This window comes from Anolis sagrei, chromosome 6 (assembly GCF_037176765.1).
Source record: "Anolis sagrei isolate rAnoSag1 chromosome 6, rAnoSag1.mat, whole genome shotgun sequence".
NCBI classification, from domain to species: domain Eukaryota; kingdom Metazoa; phylum Chordata; class Lepidosauria; order Squamata; family Dactyloidae; genus Anolis; species Anolis sagrei.
This window is the reverse complement of record NC_090026.1, coordinates 78,773,408-78,789,768: the sequence shown is the minus strand read 5'-3', so window position 1 is coordinate 78,789,768 and position 16,361 is coordinate 78,773,408. Positions and strand designations below refer to the sequence as shown.

The window sequence follows — 16,361 nt, the reverse complement described above, 5'->3', positions numbered from 1 at the left end:
TATTCTTCTGTTTTTCTAATTATTACAACTATTTACTTCAGGATTAGATTTCTCATTTTCCAGTAATAGGACATTATTAGTTAATCTTTCCTTAGAGCTGTTTTGTATATTGAATTTTTCTTAAAAAGAAAACAATTGTGTAGGTCTGAATTGGAAACTCATGTAGAATTTGATTGGGGGGGGTACACATGTGCTATTTCACAGCTTGTAATTATTTTGGGATAGCACTATTGGTGCTGGTTACACAAATATGATCTGCTTGTAGACCACATCTACAAGTTGCAAAGAAAAAAAAGACTAAAATGATTTAATTTAAACACATTTTTAAATGTTGAACTGTGTCAGCCAAATATTGTTAGATTTTGATTTCCATGTTAACTGTTCTGTTAAGATATGATCCTGTATATATTATTTTTAACTACAGAGATACAACTGTTACAAACATCATTGGAGTGATACAAGAACACCTGTAATTCTAGAGGTGACTCCTGGAGGCTTTGACCAAATTAATCCTGCAACAAATAAAGTACTGTGTTCTTATGATTACCGAAATATTGAAGGATTTGTCGATCTATCTGATTATCCAGGAGGTTTCTGTATACTTTATGGAGGATTTAGTAGACTAGTAAGTACTAAAACAAAATGCAATCTGAATGTGAATTTTGATTTAGACTTAGTTTAGAAAATTTGAAATGCCGTGTTTAGCATTTCTAGACTGAATCCAACCCTAATCTCAACTAGAATATATTGAATGAAATGAATAAACCTTGTTAGTTTACAGTAATATGTCTTATAATCCAGTTAGTCTACTTTAGTCATGACTAAAATTGCATTTAGTAATGTATATTTTTGGAGAGTAGCCACATAATTTTATGCTATTGCTCCCTCAACGTTCTTGTCCCAGGAGTCCCGTCCCGTCCCCGTCCCCCCCATGTGCAAAGGTTTGCTTATTTCCTGTCTCTCTATAAATTCTCCCTTACAATTAGTTCTGCCCCCTATCTCACCCGGAGATAGGGGGCAGAACTGCTCTCTGTCGTTATGTTTGGTTTTCTATATTCTGTGTATATTGTTTTATATATATTGTTATATTTTAATGTTATGCTGTTTATTTTACTGCAATTTGTATTTCTATATTATAGTTTGTTGTTCAGGCTTGGCCCCATGTAAGCCGCTCAGAGTCCCCATTGGGGAGATGGTGGCAGGGTATAAACAAAGATGATGATGGTGATGATGATGATGATGATGATTATTATTATTATTATATTTCTCATGTCTTAACTGCCAAAAAGAGTATTTGAAGTAAAATATATAATTTTTTGTCCTTTTATCCTGTTTAATCAGAAAACATGACTGTTGTAGCTAATTAGGTGAACACTGTTTCCCTGGTGATTGTTCTTTGATATTTTGATTATCTGTTGCTATTTCTTCACTTAAGAAAAGCTTTGCTTATTGACTGATTATATTATTTACAGTATTTATATACCACCTTTCTCACCCCTGGGGGGACTCAAATACATTGCCTTAAAATTTTTGAATTGTGATTCTTTCCAGTTTATCAGTGTTGTTAATATATTCATGCCAATTCATTTATCAAAGTCTCTTCAAATTTGCAGCATTTATTTGCTTCTGAGCAAAGGGAAGACATTATCAAAAGTGCAATAGAACATGCTGGCAATTACGTTGGCATTTCCTTGAGAATAAGAAAAGAACCTTTAGAGTTTGAACAGTATTTGAGTCTTCGTTTTGGGAAATACAGCAATGATGAATCCATTACATCTTTAGCAGAATTTGTGGTCCAAAAGATATCTCCTAGGCATTCGGTAAGGCCTAATGATTTTAATGCCCTGATTGTGACTTTAAAATGGAAAATTCCCTTTCTTATGCATCTCCACTGGCTCTGCTCAATTTTTTTATATTTAATTCATAAGTTTCTTTTTAATGTGACTATTTTTTTTCTGAAGAGAATGCACACTGCAATTTTGTGCCATACATAAAGGTTCATTTTTTTAAAAAAAATACCTTGACAGATCTTTTAATGTTGGATACCTAGTAACTGGAGAACAGAAACTATTTTGCAAAGACATGACTGTTTATGTCTTTTTATAGAACAGTAGCCCTCCATGTATCACAGGCATTTTGAGAATGCTGTCTTATATTGAAAGTAGTCAGCAGTTTAAAGAAGGAATAGCAAGTTGTACTGGATACATTGTGTTACTTTTATGAGCTCTATCAATACTTGGATCATGGTCTCATTTTTTTTTAAAAAAATGCAGGCAAACATACAATCAGAAGTAAAACATGGTATGAAAATGTATTGATTTCTGTACAATATTTTGGTTGCAGTCTTAGTTGTAACTGTTTTCTGATATATTTATCTGAACACATTTAAATTTTGGGGCTGGGGGGGAAACAAGTCCAGAGTTATAACTTAAAGGTTAGTAACATATTGTAAGTATAGCTCATGATGACTCCTTATCATGGTACCCTCATGACAGTTTTCTTCCATGTCATAAACATCTACAATTTACTTCTGCAAAACAGGAAGTTTAAGACTTCTTGTTTATTTTATTACACCAAGTTAGACCTAGCAGCCTGAGTGTAGTCATGTAAAATATTTTATAGGGTTGGGGGAATTTAACATTTTGGCATATCTTTCTGCGTTTTATGCCCACTCTTCAATAATAACTTAGACACAATAAAATTAGTGCCATTTGATATCTCAGTTATAACCAGCATTTTTTTAATGTTGGTACTAGAAACGTTTTAGTGATTTTTTTCTTTTGATTTCTACAGTTACAGCAATTACAGTTTAATGGCGCTCTCCCTCTTTTTTCAAGGAACCAGTGAAAAGGATATTGGCTCTTACAGAAACTTGCTTAGTAGAACGTGACCCAGCCACATACAATATTGCAACACTGAAACCCTTAGGAGAGGTAAGGGGAAAGAAAACTTGTTTTAGGGAATTAGCTGGTATATGAAGAACAATAGAATGAAGAAATAGCCTGTTTAAATTTACTGATAAGAAAACATAGAAGAAGAAAAAAAACTAAAATGTTTTTGTTATGCTGAAAGTTTTGACTTGTTTAATTATATACTGTACAAAATTAGTATGAATTCCTCTTTGATGTACCCTTTCTTTAAAGGTATTTGCACTAGTGTGTGATTCTGAAAACCCACAGCTTTTTACCATTGAATTTATCAAGGGACAAATCCGAAAATATTCTTCGACAGAGAGGTATTTTTAAATCTTCTTGAACTACCAATTACTTTACTGAAGTGTTAGTTTACATAGTAAACTTATGCATAGCAGTTAGCACTTACATAAGTAGCTTCACTGCGGTAACTAGGTCACAGTGCCTACATTTACATTTGATTCATTTTGCAGACATCTTATGCCTATGCTGAATCTAGAAAGGGAATGCAGTAGATTCTTGAACTTGACAGCATGTCCTGCAAAAGTCAAGAGAATTCAAGTGGGATTCTGGAAGTAAGGCTTCCAATGGATGTATGGTTAAACAGATAGATAGAATGGCAGTTTCCAATCAGAACACAATAGCACTTTCCTAGAAGAAAAGTTGCCACAGCATATGAAGATGAGATGTGAATTACTTTTGCAGAAATAGTGAAATCAAGTGTGTAAAAATACCAAATTATTTTTTTCCTTTTACAAGTGATGTGGAAGATAAAGAAATCAAGTTATTTTTCCTTGCCCACTGCCTTGCCCAAAACTTTTTATTAAATCACGTACTTGGTGCAGCGAGTTAAACTGCTGAGCTGCTGAACTTGCTGACCAAAGGGTCGGCGATTTGAATCTGGGGAGCAGAGTGAGCTCCCGGTGTTAGGCCCAGATTCTGCCAACCTAACAGTTCAAAGACATTCAAATGTGAGTAGATCAATAGGTACCACTTTGACGGGAAGGTAACGGCACTCCATGCAGTCACATGACCTTGGAGGTGTCTACGGACAATGCCGGCTCCTTGGCTCAGAAATGGAGATGAGCACCAGCCTCCAGAGTAGGATACAACTAGACTTAAGGTCAGGGGAAACCTTTACCTTTACTTCCTATTATCTCACAAGCTATTAATTATTTTTTTACCCATCGCTCCTCTCGGGTTGAGGTGGGGTACAGTATGGTTTAAATGTACTGATAAATATAATAAAATACATATATTAAAATGCAGAGTACATAGAATGACGCCAATATTAATAACATGTAAAATTAACATTCACAGTTTAAAATTGACTAGGTAGGCCTGTTGGAAGAGGTAGGTTTTCAGTTGAATTCTGACAGTTCATTTATCTGTTGGACCTCCTCTGGCTGGTCATTCTCAGTCTTGGGGCAGCCAATGAAAAGGTCCTCTCGGTTACAGTTGCAAATTGGGTTCTGGCCTGAGGGAGTAAACATCCTCCAGAGGACTGAAGTGTATGGGATAGATGATATGGGAGACAATGATCCTGTAGGTAACCTTGATCCAAACCATGTGGGGCTTTAAGTATTATATCCAACACTTTGTATGTTGCCAGAAAACTAACTAGAAATCCAGCTTTCAAATGTCAGTGTTACTCAAGCCCTCAAATGTTAGCGTGCAGCATCAAATCAACACATACATTACAGGACAATCTTTTTCCCACCCCACCACATGTGAAGTGGTATACATTTACGGAATGAATCAAGTTGAAACATTGTGTTATGAAACATTCTGTATTTACAGCAGTTTCCATAAATACTTAGTCTGCATATAATTCTCATATTGCAATGCACATGAGCATATTTAGTTTAGTTGGATGGAAAACTAACTTTTTAAACAATTTGCTTAGGGATTCATTGTTAGCCAGTTTGCTGGATGGAGTAAGAGCCTCTGGCAACAGGGATGTCTGTGTGAAAATGACACCTACAGATAAAGGCCAGCGCTGGGGCTTGTTGAGTATGCCGGTGGATGAGGAAGTTGAAAGCCTCCATCTCAGGTTCCTGGCAGCACCTCCCAGTAAGTTTTGGGTTTGTATCCTTTGAACTGAGTACTTGGTGAGATTTCTGCAGAATGATCAATCCATGCTGTGATGATATCCTCTAATGCTTCATCTTAAATATTTATCCATTCTTTTTCTTTTGTAGATGGCAATTTCGCAGATGCTGTCTTCCGGTTCAATTCAAACATTTCATACAGTGGGGTTCTGCATGCAGTAACACAAGATGTGAGTTAAAATGAAAGTATTTTCATTCTTAAACATCAAACTTTTAACTGATTAAAAACCCACCAATGTACATCTTTTTTCCTAGGGCCTATTTTCAGAAAACAAAGAGAAGCTAATAAATAATGCTATAACAGCATTGCTCTCACAAGAGGGTGACCTTACAGCATCAACTGCTGAGCTTGAAAGCCAATTCCAAGCTGTTAGAAGATTAGTTGCTTCTAAAGCCGGATTCCTTGCTTTCACTCAGCTTCCAAAGTAAGTACTTGACTTTCAACAACAGCCTGATAGTATTCTACACATATTTATTTCTCACCATGTAGTAAATGTAGGGCTTCTGCAAAGTGATAGTGATGCTGTAGTGACAGTTATAATTTCTGCTTTACTGTTAACAGTTATTAAGTGATGCCAGTGACATGTAATCTTCAGTATTATTTGTATAGACTACTTAATTATTTAAAGAGGATGCTTCTGATGAAATAGCCTTCAGGTTTTCATTCCCTTTGTATTTGCTGTTTATTTTGTATATATGTAGTACATGTAAGGATTATAGACTATGCTGAATTGACCTGTTTACAGGACTAGATGGTTTAGGTGTTGTGAATTCATATTTTGATTATACAGAATAAACATGCTTATCATCTTATTGATGCCAAAGGCATCCATTGTGACAATTCAAAGATTGCTTACATGTTGAACTGGTTTGTATTTCAAAAGTGAATGTTCAGAATGCTATTTAAGTGTAGCTTTCTCAATTCCTATGAAGAAATTAGATTAAAATTACTATATATACTTGTGTATAAGTTTAGAAAATTTAGTCAAGAGATCAGTTTTAAAAACTTGGATCAATGTATCTACCATTCCATATAAGTACTGCTCCTTAAATCTTACGCAGAAAAACAAAGAATCATCCTTTTCTCTGAGTAGGCGAGAACAAAAGGCGAGAACAGTCCACTTTGGGAGAACCTTAAAAAGCACAATCTCTGCCATGGCATTAAAAAAGTGACAGTAGCTCTTTGACACTTCCCCTCAAAGAGAGTGCTGAAAGGATAGAGGGGCTGGTGCTTCTTTTAAGTTCTCTTTTGAGGGACTAAGCTCTTTCCTTCACTATCTCCTCCAAGAAGGCAGTGGTTTGTTAATTCTGTACCTTTTATCAAAAAAAGGAATTATTCTCATCTCTGAATATAGTGGCAGAACACCTTTTTGAATACCTGGGTAGAAAAATGATGGTGATGGCCAGGAGCTGCTGACCACCTGAGATGGTGCTGGCAATTTTCCTTTCTCCATATAATGATCCTCTATTTATTCATGGATCATATCAAAATCCATTATTTTGGACCCCAAGCCAGTCATTCACTTACACATGTCAACTTATATATGAATAGAGATGACATATATCAATGCTATTAAGCATTCATTTCAGTGTTTGCATCTGTAAAGAAGTGTTCAGCTGGTGAGAAATCTTGTGTCTTTTCTTGGCTGTTTAGTCATTAGTAGTCACTGAATACAACTAAAACAGATAGATGCTAGTGTTAAGTTATCATAGATATGTGTATAAGTTTTCCAACATATACATACTTATATACAATGTTTTCTTTGAATAGCAATTAGACTGCTATGTTTCTCTCTCTCTTTAGTGACTTTATTTTTGGATGATCGACTTTAATTGACCTTTCCTTGCATAATATTTGTCTGAATGCCACTCTTACATGTTATTTTATGGGATATTCTGTGGTTCATCCTTTTATGAGATTTAAATGTTTTAATCAGAGATCATCCTGGACACCTGAGAAACAGAGAATGCAAGTTATTATATGTACTGTATATAGGTCTTACATAAAACTAACTAGTAATTTTCTTGGATCACTGGCCAACACTTAGATTCATAGATGCTACAGCCTCTCTTTTCCCTGGCTATATACTGATATTCACCTTTAGTGGTACTTAATTTCCACATAGAATTTAAAAACTCAATATCCCATTGCAGCTATTTTTTGTAATTAATCTTTAGTTTCAGCTTTTAAAGCAAGTATTATTTTTGTTTTGCTTACAATATATTTTCCATAGCTTGCCGCTTTTGTTTTCCTTTAGGGTCACTCCTGACTTGTGACCTTAAAGTGAATTTGTTACCTTGGCAAATTTTATTTAGAGGGAATTTGCCTTTGCCTTCTTCTGAGGTTGAGAGAATGTGATATGCTCCAGGCCACCCAGTGTTTTTCGATGACCAAGCCAAGATTTAAACCCTGATCACCACTCAAACCACTACTACACGATGCCAACTTTATTTATTTATTTAAAGCATTTATATATGGTGATGTGAGATCTGTTTATTAATATCTTAGCCGGTCCACATCTCAAACTAGAAGACTGGTTTAAATTGAACCTGCACTGCTAGTCATTGATATTTCTGCCATTTAGGTATTAACTGTGTTTTTTTATATATTCTGAAAGATTTCGAGAACGCTTGGGTGTGAAGGTAGTGAAGGCTCTTAAAAGGAACAATGATGGAGTAACTCATGCTTCCATTGATATGCTTTGTGCCCTCATGTGTGTAAGTACTTTAATCTTAGTATGCTAGACCAGAATAATTAGAATACTTGAAATACCAATATATAAATGTATTTATCCATGGAGTGTTGTGCATTAGTTACTTTTATATCTTACCTTCCCTTAAGTGAGCTCAAGACAGTATACGTAGGCCTTTTTTTCCTGCCTTTTGTCTTCAAAACAACCCCATGAGGTGGATCAGGCTGAGAGACTGTGACTGACTCTAAGCAAACCAATGAGTTACTTAGCTCAGTAGAGTCATGAATGTGGATCTTCCAAACCTCTGTAGTCTGGACAACTACATTAGGTTGGCTATCCATTTTTAAGTAGTGATTCTTTTAGAGAAATTCTTTCTTGTGTTAATATAGAACTGCATAGAAGGAGGAGTTGCCTTGGTCATCTTAATATTTCAATACATGTTCTGACTGATCCAGCAGATGCTGTCTTGTGAGCCCTCTCCAATATGGATGGCTAGACATCATTTGTCTGAGTGGTTTTTAAAAAAGATTTTTTGCTCTCCTGTATTCCTTAATGGTGGGAGGAGGAAATAAGATGTCGTGAAAGCCTCAGTAACATCTCAAGAGGCGTTAGTATCTTAAAGCTAGCTTTAGGGGAAAGAAATTACAATGTTTTTACTTTGTAAAATATATGGCTTTCCATGTGAGATCCTAAATAGAGAGGTAATCTTCATTATCTTGGAACAAATAAAACAAGCTGTGACCAAGAATCATGAGTTTCCTGCTTTCATTGATATAGCCTTAAAGTATAGAGTGTTCAGAAAGGAGGCTGCTAAAGTTGTTTGAGGATTTGAAACCATTTTGATGAAACACTGCCTTTATCTTTAGCCTATGCATGATGACTATGACTTGAGGCAAGAGCAGCTAAACAAAGCATCCCTTCTTTCGTCAAAGAAGTTCTTGGAAAATTTATTGGAGAAATTTAATTCCCATGTGGTAAGTCTTCTACATTGGTGAAATACTAAAGACTACTGTGTTGAAAGTGCAGGAGAGGAACGAGGTCATTCAACTTTGATAATTTAAAAATTTGCAAGGATTTTATCTCTGCATGGCTTTTGTGGATGCATGATGTGGATGTGATCACATGTTTCTTGAATATGGCACTAGATGTGCAATTATAATTGAAAGCATGAGCCATTTTTTTCTGCAAAGACTTTCTAAATAAAGCTAACACTATAATAAAAGTTGTCAAATGTTTTTAATTTTAGGAATATGGAACGGGCGCCCTAGTTATTAGTTCACTTCTGGACTTCCTCACTTTTGCCCTCTGTGCCCCATATAGTGAGACAACAGAGGGGCAACAGTTTGATATGTTACTGGAGATGGTTGCATCTAATGGAAGAACCCTCTTCAAGCTCTTTCAGGTGAGCTTCACATTAAGAAATAATAAGATTGATAAAAATAGTTCTACGTGGTTCTTGGGAGTTCAAGTTTTTAAAGAAATAAAAACTGACTGAAAAATAAAGCATGTCAAAGCTTGTATTCAAAACTTACTGGGGGCCAGAATGACATCTGCTGTTGTAGATTAGACAGCTTGTCCTGTGCTTCTGTTGTAAATTATCTCCCTTCAGAGTGGTCAGTTAGTACCAATCCAGGAAATACTGATATCCTGCTCTCTTATAATTGATTTTCACAGCATCCTTCCATGGCTATTGTGAAGGGGGCTGGATTGGTTATGAAGGCAATAATAGAGGTAAGTCTTGTGTAACACTTTCGCAACATAAAGGACAGTTGACTTGGACAGTGAATACCTTCTGCAAAACAATCATCTAGAAAAGCTTGTTTGGAGAAGAAGAATAGTTTTGTGTTTATTTATTTTTCCAGATATATTAGCTTTGTAGAAGGTAATCAGTCATGCCAGCTAGCTTTGACTTTTGTCCAAACCTTCATCGTTAAAGACTGCTTTCAAAAACCCTTTCTTGGAGAGATGTTCTCCTTGAAATGAATACAGTATGTATCAGATGTCCCCTTTACTTTCCTCAGGATAAGTGTTGACCAAAAAATTAAAGGTGGTAGCGATTTTCTATTAGGTGTCATGATATGACATCTAATAGAAAATAGAACATCAGGCAGGCCCCATCACTAGCAATCTTTAGGAGGAGCTTGAAAACGGGCTTCCAGTGTGCCTTTCCAGAATAAGGAATCTCCAGCACTATGTCCCAATGCACTTTATCAGAGATTCAGGATATCTGCATTCCCATCCCCCTCCAAACACTCCACCTTGTCATGCTCAGCACTTTTAATTTTAATCGTTACAATTGGCCCGGGCATTGTTTTTAATTGCGTCATTGGGTGTTGTTAATTGTTATTGCTTTGTTGTTGTTGTTGCTGTTTTATTGTTGTATTTGGGCTCGGCCTCTTGTAAGCCGCACCGAGTCCTTCGGGAGATGGTAGTGGAGTACAAATAAAGGTTTATTATTATTATTATTTTATATTATGAGCAACCCTTTCGTTGTATGCTTGTCTTAAGATAATGTTCTGGAGGTTCTTTACTGGGTCATTTGGTTACTTTCAGAGAAATGTTTGGTGGTTATATTTGAAAATGTCAGAACCAACCTGTATCATTAATCAGCACTCACAGGATTCTTGCTAAGTCAAAGGAAAAATAAAGCATTGTTCAGAGAAGTACATTGACTTCAGTTTTAAATACATACTGTGCTATAAGTTCCAGGACTTCAGCATTTAATACTATAAGTAGAGTAAAAAGTTCCTAAGGGTAGCAGGTGCTTTCTGATTTGGGAAGCTAAGCAGGGTCAGCCATGGTTGGTAATTGGATGAAAGACTGTCAATGGATACCAGGTGCTTTCTTGCCTAAGGATACCTTATGAAATTTATGAGGTCACTATAAGTTGACATGCAACTTGAAGGCACATACACACATCGGAGTAAATTTACTTCTTTTATAACTATTTTCTTTCCATTTCCAAAGGAGGGAGACAAAGAGATAGCCACCAGAATGCAAGATCTTGCCCTCAGTGAAGGTGCCTTACCTCGACACTTGCACACTGCTATGTTTACAATTAGCACAGATCAAAGAATGCTTACAAATAGGTAAGTCTAGAATAAAGTATCTCATGTTATCTCTCCTAGATCATTGTATAATCTTCCCTTCTTTAAATCAATAGCACCAGAGCAAAAGCTGTGGCCATTGGAAATTCTTCCCTGCTGTTTCTCTTACCTTTTTTGCCCTGTAATTGGCCAACTGAATTAAAAATTCCAGAATTTAAATGGTACAATTTTTAGTAATGGTTGAATTTCAAGATCAATGTGACTGCTTTTCGTGACCTTAATGTAGCAAATATTTAAATTGGGAGTTAGCCTACAGAAATTGGGCGATAATACAATTCTTAATCTGTTATCAGACAGTTGAGCAGGCATCTTGTGGGTCTTTGGACAGCTGAAAATGCAACTGCTTTGAACTTGCTGAAACGTATTTTGGTAAGTGAAAACCTACCTTCCTGGATCACTTCAGTAATTGCATGTGCACAAACTATAGAATATCAAACTGGAACTCTTTGCAGCTATAAGAGGTGCCTCCTGGTTTTTCTCCGCAGAGATTTGTTGGTTGAAACTGAGGATTACAGGCAGTTCCTGGGTTATGAATAAGATAGGTCCTGTAGGTTTGCTCTTAAGTTGAATTTGCATGCAAGTTGAAACGGTTTTTTTTTAAAGTGTAACTCCCACCCAATGAAAATAAAAATTGGATAGCACAGGCAAGTGTTAACACCCCTGTAGCATTCATTTTGTTATCTGGGTTCCTGTTCAGAGGATTTCACCTTACTTTCTGTAATAATTGGATTTTGAAAATTGTGGCTTGCTGTGGGAAGTTTCCACTGGAAACAAGGATTGGTGATAAAACAGTGGTTCTCAACCCAGGGGCCCCATATGTTTTTGACCTTCAATTCCCAGAAATCCTAACAGATGGTAAACTGGCTGGGATTTCTGGGAGTTTTAGGCCAAAAACATCTGGGGACCCCAGGTTGAGAACCACTGTGATAAAGCTTCAGTGGAGACACCTCTTCCCCATGATAACTTTTTTCAGGAGTGCATTTCCATTCCTAGGGGTAGATGCCCTCTCACTTCCTGCTATCTCATCCTTGCCTGTAAATAGGAGTCATATGTATGTCAGATGTCTGTAACTCAGGGACTACTTTTGTTTTTGGGGGATATTTGTGGCTGCTCAGAGAGGAAGAACAAAACCAACATTCTTAGTCAGTGGAGAAGAGCCATCCATGAATGGCTTAACTCCTAGAGGAGACAATGTTCTTTTAAGAAGAACTTCTATTGATCCTGATCTTCTGCTTCAATTCTTGCCTCTCCTGAGAAAGTTTATATGTCCATCTTTTCTGTTTTCTCTAGCCTTACTACTTCTTTTTAAGTTTCTCTGTTTTATCTTTCTCCTTTGCAGTCATTTACTAGGTTTAAAAAGTTCTTTTGCCTCCCCCAAAAACACACACACACACACACACACCAGTTTTCTCTCTCACTAGCTTCCCCTTCCTTTTCTGTTGTTCTGTCGCTACTTTGTTCCTCTTTGCAAATCCTGCCCTCAGGATGAGGAAAGTCTGTGAAACCAAGGTCTACTTTGAGCTCTCCTGCCCAAAGATACTTCCATTTAGTCCAGGGCATGTTTGCACTCCTTACTTTTTCACCAGGAGCCACAAAGATGTGCAAATGACAGTACACACACACACTAACAGGTCAGTAACAGCTGCCTATTCTAACAAATGTTGGAATCATCTTATTGATGGAACATTATGACTCTTCTCATGTAAATTACTGCACCCAAACGAAACCATTCTCTTAAGAATCCAAAAGGAAAAAAGGTGACATTAGCCTTCTCTGTCATGTCCTCCCTTACAGCTTTCCTGATAGCCAGATTAGCCATGCTCTGGTCTCAGGATATTTTCACCAACCCAGATTTAGATGCGAAATCCCTGCACAGCTCCCATTCCTAAATATCTATAAATCCTTAGGAGATGCCACTAGAGACTCATTATTGTTCTCAGCTCATGTAATCTCTGCCTCCATAGTAGTGAGAAGTAATACCTCAAGCATTAGAATGCTGGCATTTAATCTAGAGCAAATCTATGAGACTTTAAAACTGTTGAACAGCACACTCAGCTAGGTCACAACTACTGCCTTTTCTACTAATGCGTCTCTAGAGGAAATCTGCCAAAAAGCCATATGGGCAGCTCCAAACATGTTCAGTAAACATTGCTGATTAGATCAAATTACCTCAGCCAAATCCTCCTTTGGTAGAATGGTTTTACAATCAGTAGTATCACATTAAAACATGTTATTGCAATTTCCTGCCATAATTCACATGACTGCTTGAGTAAATCCCATTCATTGGTGGCTCCTTCTCTGTTGGTTGAGAATGGCATATTGGGAAACTTATTGGACAATCGTGAATTAATTCAGGCTCTTTTAGTTGCATGAATGGATGAAAAGCAAGGCTGGTTAGGAGTTCCTTAAGGTGTCTGATAAAAGAGCTACAGTCCATTGAGGAGAGACTAATTGTAAGCTTGATTCATTTCGGGCCAATTCATAACTTTCTCTAGTTTTAGTTAATCCTTCAATTGTGTTCTAGATTACTTACCTTATGTTTTCTTCTTTGTGTCCTTAGCCATCAGGTTTGCTTTTATACCTGGACAGTAATGAGCCTGTTCCTGAAAAGGATTCTGATCGTATGCATATTAGGGATAATTTAAAAATTGCAAATGTAAGTATAATTTTCCCTAACTGCAAATGGGTTTGAATTCTCTTACTGTACACTGTCACAGCCTAGAACACATTTTGTAATATTAGGGCGAAGCACTCTACAATCTAATAACTTGAAGCATCTTGCAATTTCATATTCCTGTGAAACGAATTTTGTACTAAAGATAATCTTTGTTGTACAGGATCAGTATGGAAAGTTCAATAAAGTGCCGGAGTGGCAGAGACTTGCAGGAAAAGCTGCTAAAGAGGTTGAGAAATTTGCCAAGGAGAAGGTAGATTTAGTTTTGATGCACTGGAGAGACAAAATGGGAATAGCACAGAAAGAGGTAAGAGTTCCTTGTGTTTTATCCATTTAAATACTCCTTCATAACTCAAGATTACTCTGTTTGACTGGTTTTATATCTTTGTATATCTAATTGATGTGTTAAAACATCAATTTAAAGCAATGAGGAATTGCAATCAATTTCTTTTTAAAAATGAGGACTGGAGATAAACATCAGTATTCTCTGAAGCACCAAAATAGGGAGCTACACTGTCAATTGTGTAAATTGTCTTGTTTAATTCTGGCGACAAGAATTTTGGGATGTTTCATATGGGCAGGATTTTGAACATTTAAATTGGAAGTTTTCCCTTAATGTTTTCAATAACATGAGACCGAGGGTATTGCAAGAATCAATTATTTTTTCCTTTTTAAAAATCTTTATCTTTAATTGAATTGAGTAGTTTCTTTGTTCTATATGTGGTTATTAAGTGTATCCTTCTTTGTTGATAAATGTATAGATAGGTGGGAATGAGTAGCAGCCATATTTTTATTGTGGAATTATTTAGATGTGTGATTTTGTGTCTTGTTGTTTGGTTCCCCTTCCTTCCTTCTGCTCATTCTTCATTCCTAGTGCATATGGCTTGCTTGTGGTTTTTTGTTGGTATTCTGTACTTTGGTATGGTTAGCAAGTTAAAATCAGAATGTCATTTGTTAAATATGCTACACTTTAGTGTCTGAGAAGTTTTTGTCTTGTGTGGGCATGACAAGTAGAAAGGAAGGTGCATTTGTGTACTTTACATAATCTCTGTTGTTCAATTGATGTGGTATATTAATGAAGAAACTATGTGAAAGACCCTAAGCTACTTTTAGCTCTATATTGTGCTGTAACAACACTAAGGTTTTAGAACTTTTTTAGAAGATGGACAAAATATTAGAAGAAGAAGCAGTCATGTCTTGTTTTATACATGTTTTTCCTCCCGCGGTGGCAAATGTCATGGGGCCAAAAATTAAAGGGCTAAATCCAACACTAATGTTACCTAAAGAAAACCAGATGAAATGAATTACTGACAATCTCTATTCATTTCATTTCATTTCATTCATTTCCGAGCCCAATTTAAGGTGCAGGTGCTTACCTACAAAGCCCTGAACAGTTTGGGACCAGCCTACCTGTGTGACTGCATTTCCATCTACGAACGTACACGTCAACTTCGGTCATCTGGAGAGGTCCTGCTCGTGATCCCGCCTGCGTCACAAGCGCGCTTGGTGGGGACACGGGACAGGGCCTTTTCCATGGTGGCCCCCCGACTCTGGAACACCCTCCCCAAAGATCTTAGACAGGCCCCTACATTGGCAGTCTTCAGAAAGAACCTGAAGACCTGGCTATTCCGATGTGCCTTCCCAGATTAGGAAATCTCCACTACCAAGTCCCATAAGCACTTTACTAGAACTAAGGATTGCTGCACACCGCACACCCCACTTGCCCTATAAGCCTTATATATACCACCTGTCACATCAGCACTTTTAATCTTGTACCCATTACTCTGGCCCGGCCCAGTTTTATTGTGTTTTAGTGTATTGTTTATTGCCTGTTGTTCATTTTGCTTTGTTTTGCTTTAATTGTTTTAAGTTGCTTAGATTGTATTGTTATATTATGTGTTGAGGCCTTGGCCTGTGTAAGCCGCATCGAGTCCTTCGGGAGATGCTAGCGGGGTACAAATAAAGTTTAATAATAATAATAATAATTTCATTGAGTTAAATTGAATTAATGTTGGATTTAGGCCAGCATTCCAGACTGATATATCTTGCAGTAGGTGCAGCTTTAATGTTTCCAAGAACTTGTCTATGCATAGGCTAGAGACTGAAGGAGGTGGTTTGTAACGCTGCTCTTTCAAGTAGTTAGTCTGTTAACTTGGAAGGCTGGTTGTAGTAGATCAATCAAGCTATTCACACATTTGAGAGGCATCCCTGTAAAATGTTCAATTTTATTTTTCTTTCTACTCCCAAATCCAACCAGGACAGAAACAATATGGTGAGTCTGAATCCTTATCCCTTTCTGTAGATTGTATTGAATTATGCATGTAGTGACTTTCTTGTTAGTATATATTACATTAGAAAAACTCTACTAGGAATTAATGCTCCCCACTTTCTGATCTACACTTACTAGTCCTTTTATGCTTACTCCATTCCCAATTAAAATATGTATTTCCTGTTACTGAAAATATGCAGTTATGTATGTTTGTCTGTAACATGGTATGGTTTATAATATGGGTCCATCCCTGATTAATCAACAAATTAGATTCACTGGTAGTGAAATGTCACCAATTTTAAGTAAAAGAGAGAGTTTCAGCATGGATAAATAAACTTTATTTGCTTAAAGTAAAGGTAAAGTTTTTCCCTTGCTCATCTCCATTTCTAAGCTGAAGAGCTGCATTGTCCGTAGACACCCCCAAGGTCATGTGGCCAGTTACCTTCCTGGAGTGCTATTACCTTCCTGCTGAAGTGGTACCTATTGCTCTACTCACATTTGCATGTTTTCAAACTGCTAGGTTGGAAGAAGCTGGGGCTAAAAGCAGGGGCTTACCCTGCTCCATAGATTTAAACCACCAACCTTTCAGTCAGCA

General features: G+C 36.8%; 1 protein-coding gene across 3 annotated transcripts in view; it reads left to right on the top strand.

Annotated features, from left to right (window-relative positions):
• The window catches only part of DNAJC13 (DnaJ heat shock protein family (Hsp40) member C13), an 81,135-nt gene that overhangs the window by 25,249 nt on the left and 39,525 nt on the right, over nt 1–16,361 (top strand). For 2 of the 3 annotated variants that reach the window (XR_009631760.2, XM_060781815.2), the window contains exons 6-21: nt 425–625; nt 1,614–1,820; nt 2,838–2,933; nt 3,144–3,235; nt 4,819–4,985; nt 5,114–5,193; nt 5,279–5,448; nt 7,642–7,741; nt 8,583–8,690; nt 8,963–9,118; nt 9,391–9,447; nt 10,684–10,805; nt 11,117–11,192; nt 13,384–13,479; nt 13,661–13,804; nt 15,755–15,769. Coding sequence is in view for 2 of the 3 variants with exons in the window: in XM_060781815.2 (XP_060637798.2) it covers nt 425–625; nt 1,614–1,820; nt 2,838–2,933; nt 3,144–3,235; nt 4,819–4,985; nt 5,114–5,193; nt 5,279–5,448; nt 7,642–7,741; nt 8,583–8,690; nt 8,963–9,118; nt 9,391–9,447; nt 10,684–10,805; nt 11,117–11,192; nt 13,384–13,479; nt 13,661–13,804; nt 15,755–15,769 (1,887 nt within the window). In the remaining variant the exon portion in view is untranslated. The remainder of the gene's footprint in view (nt 1–424; nt 626–1,613; nt 1,821–2,837; nt 2,934–3,143; nt 3,236–4,818; nt 4,986–5,113; nt 5,194–5,278; nt 5,449–7,641; nt 7,742–8,582; nt 8,691–8,962; nt 9,119–9,390; nt 9,448–10,683; nt 10,806–11,116; nt 11,193–13,383; nt 13,480–13,660; nt 13,805–15,754; nt 15,770–16,361) is intronic. The other variant, XM_060781816.2, reaches the window with a different exon arrangement.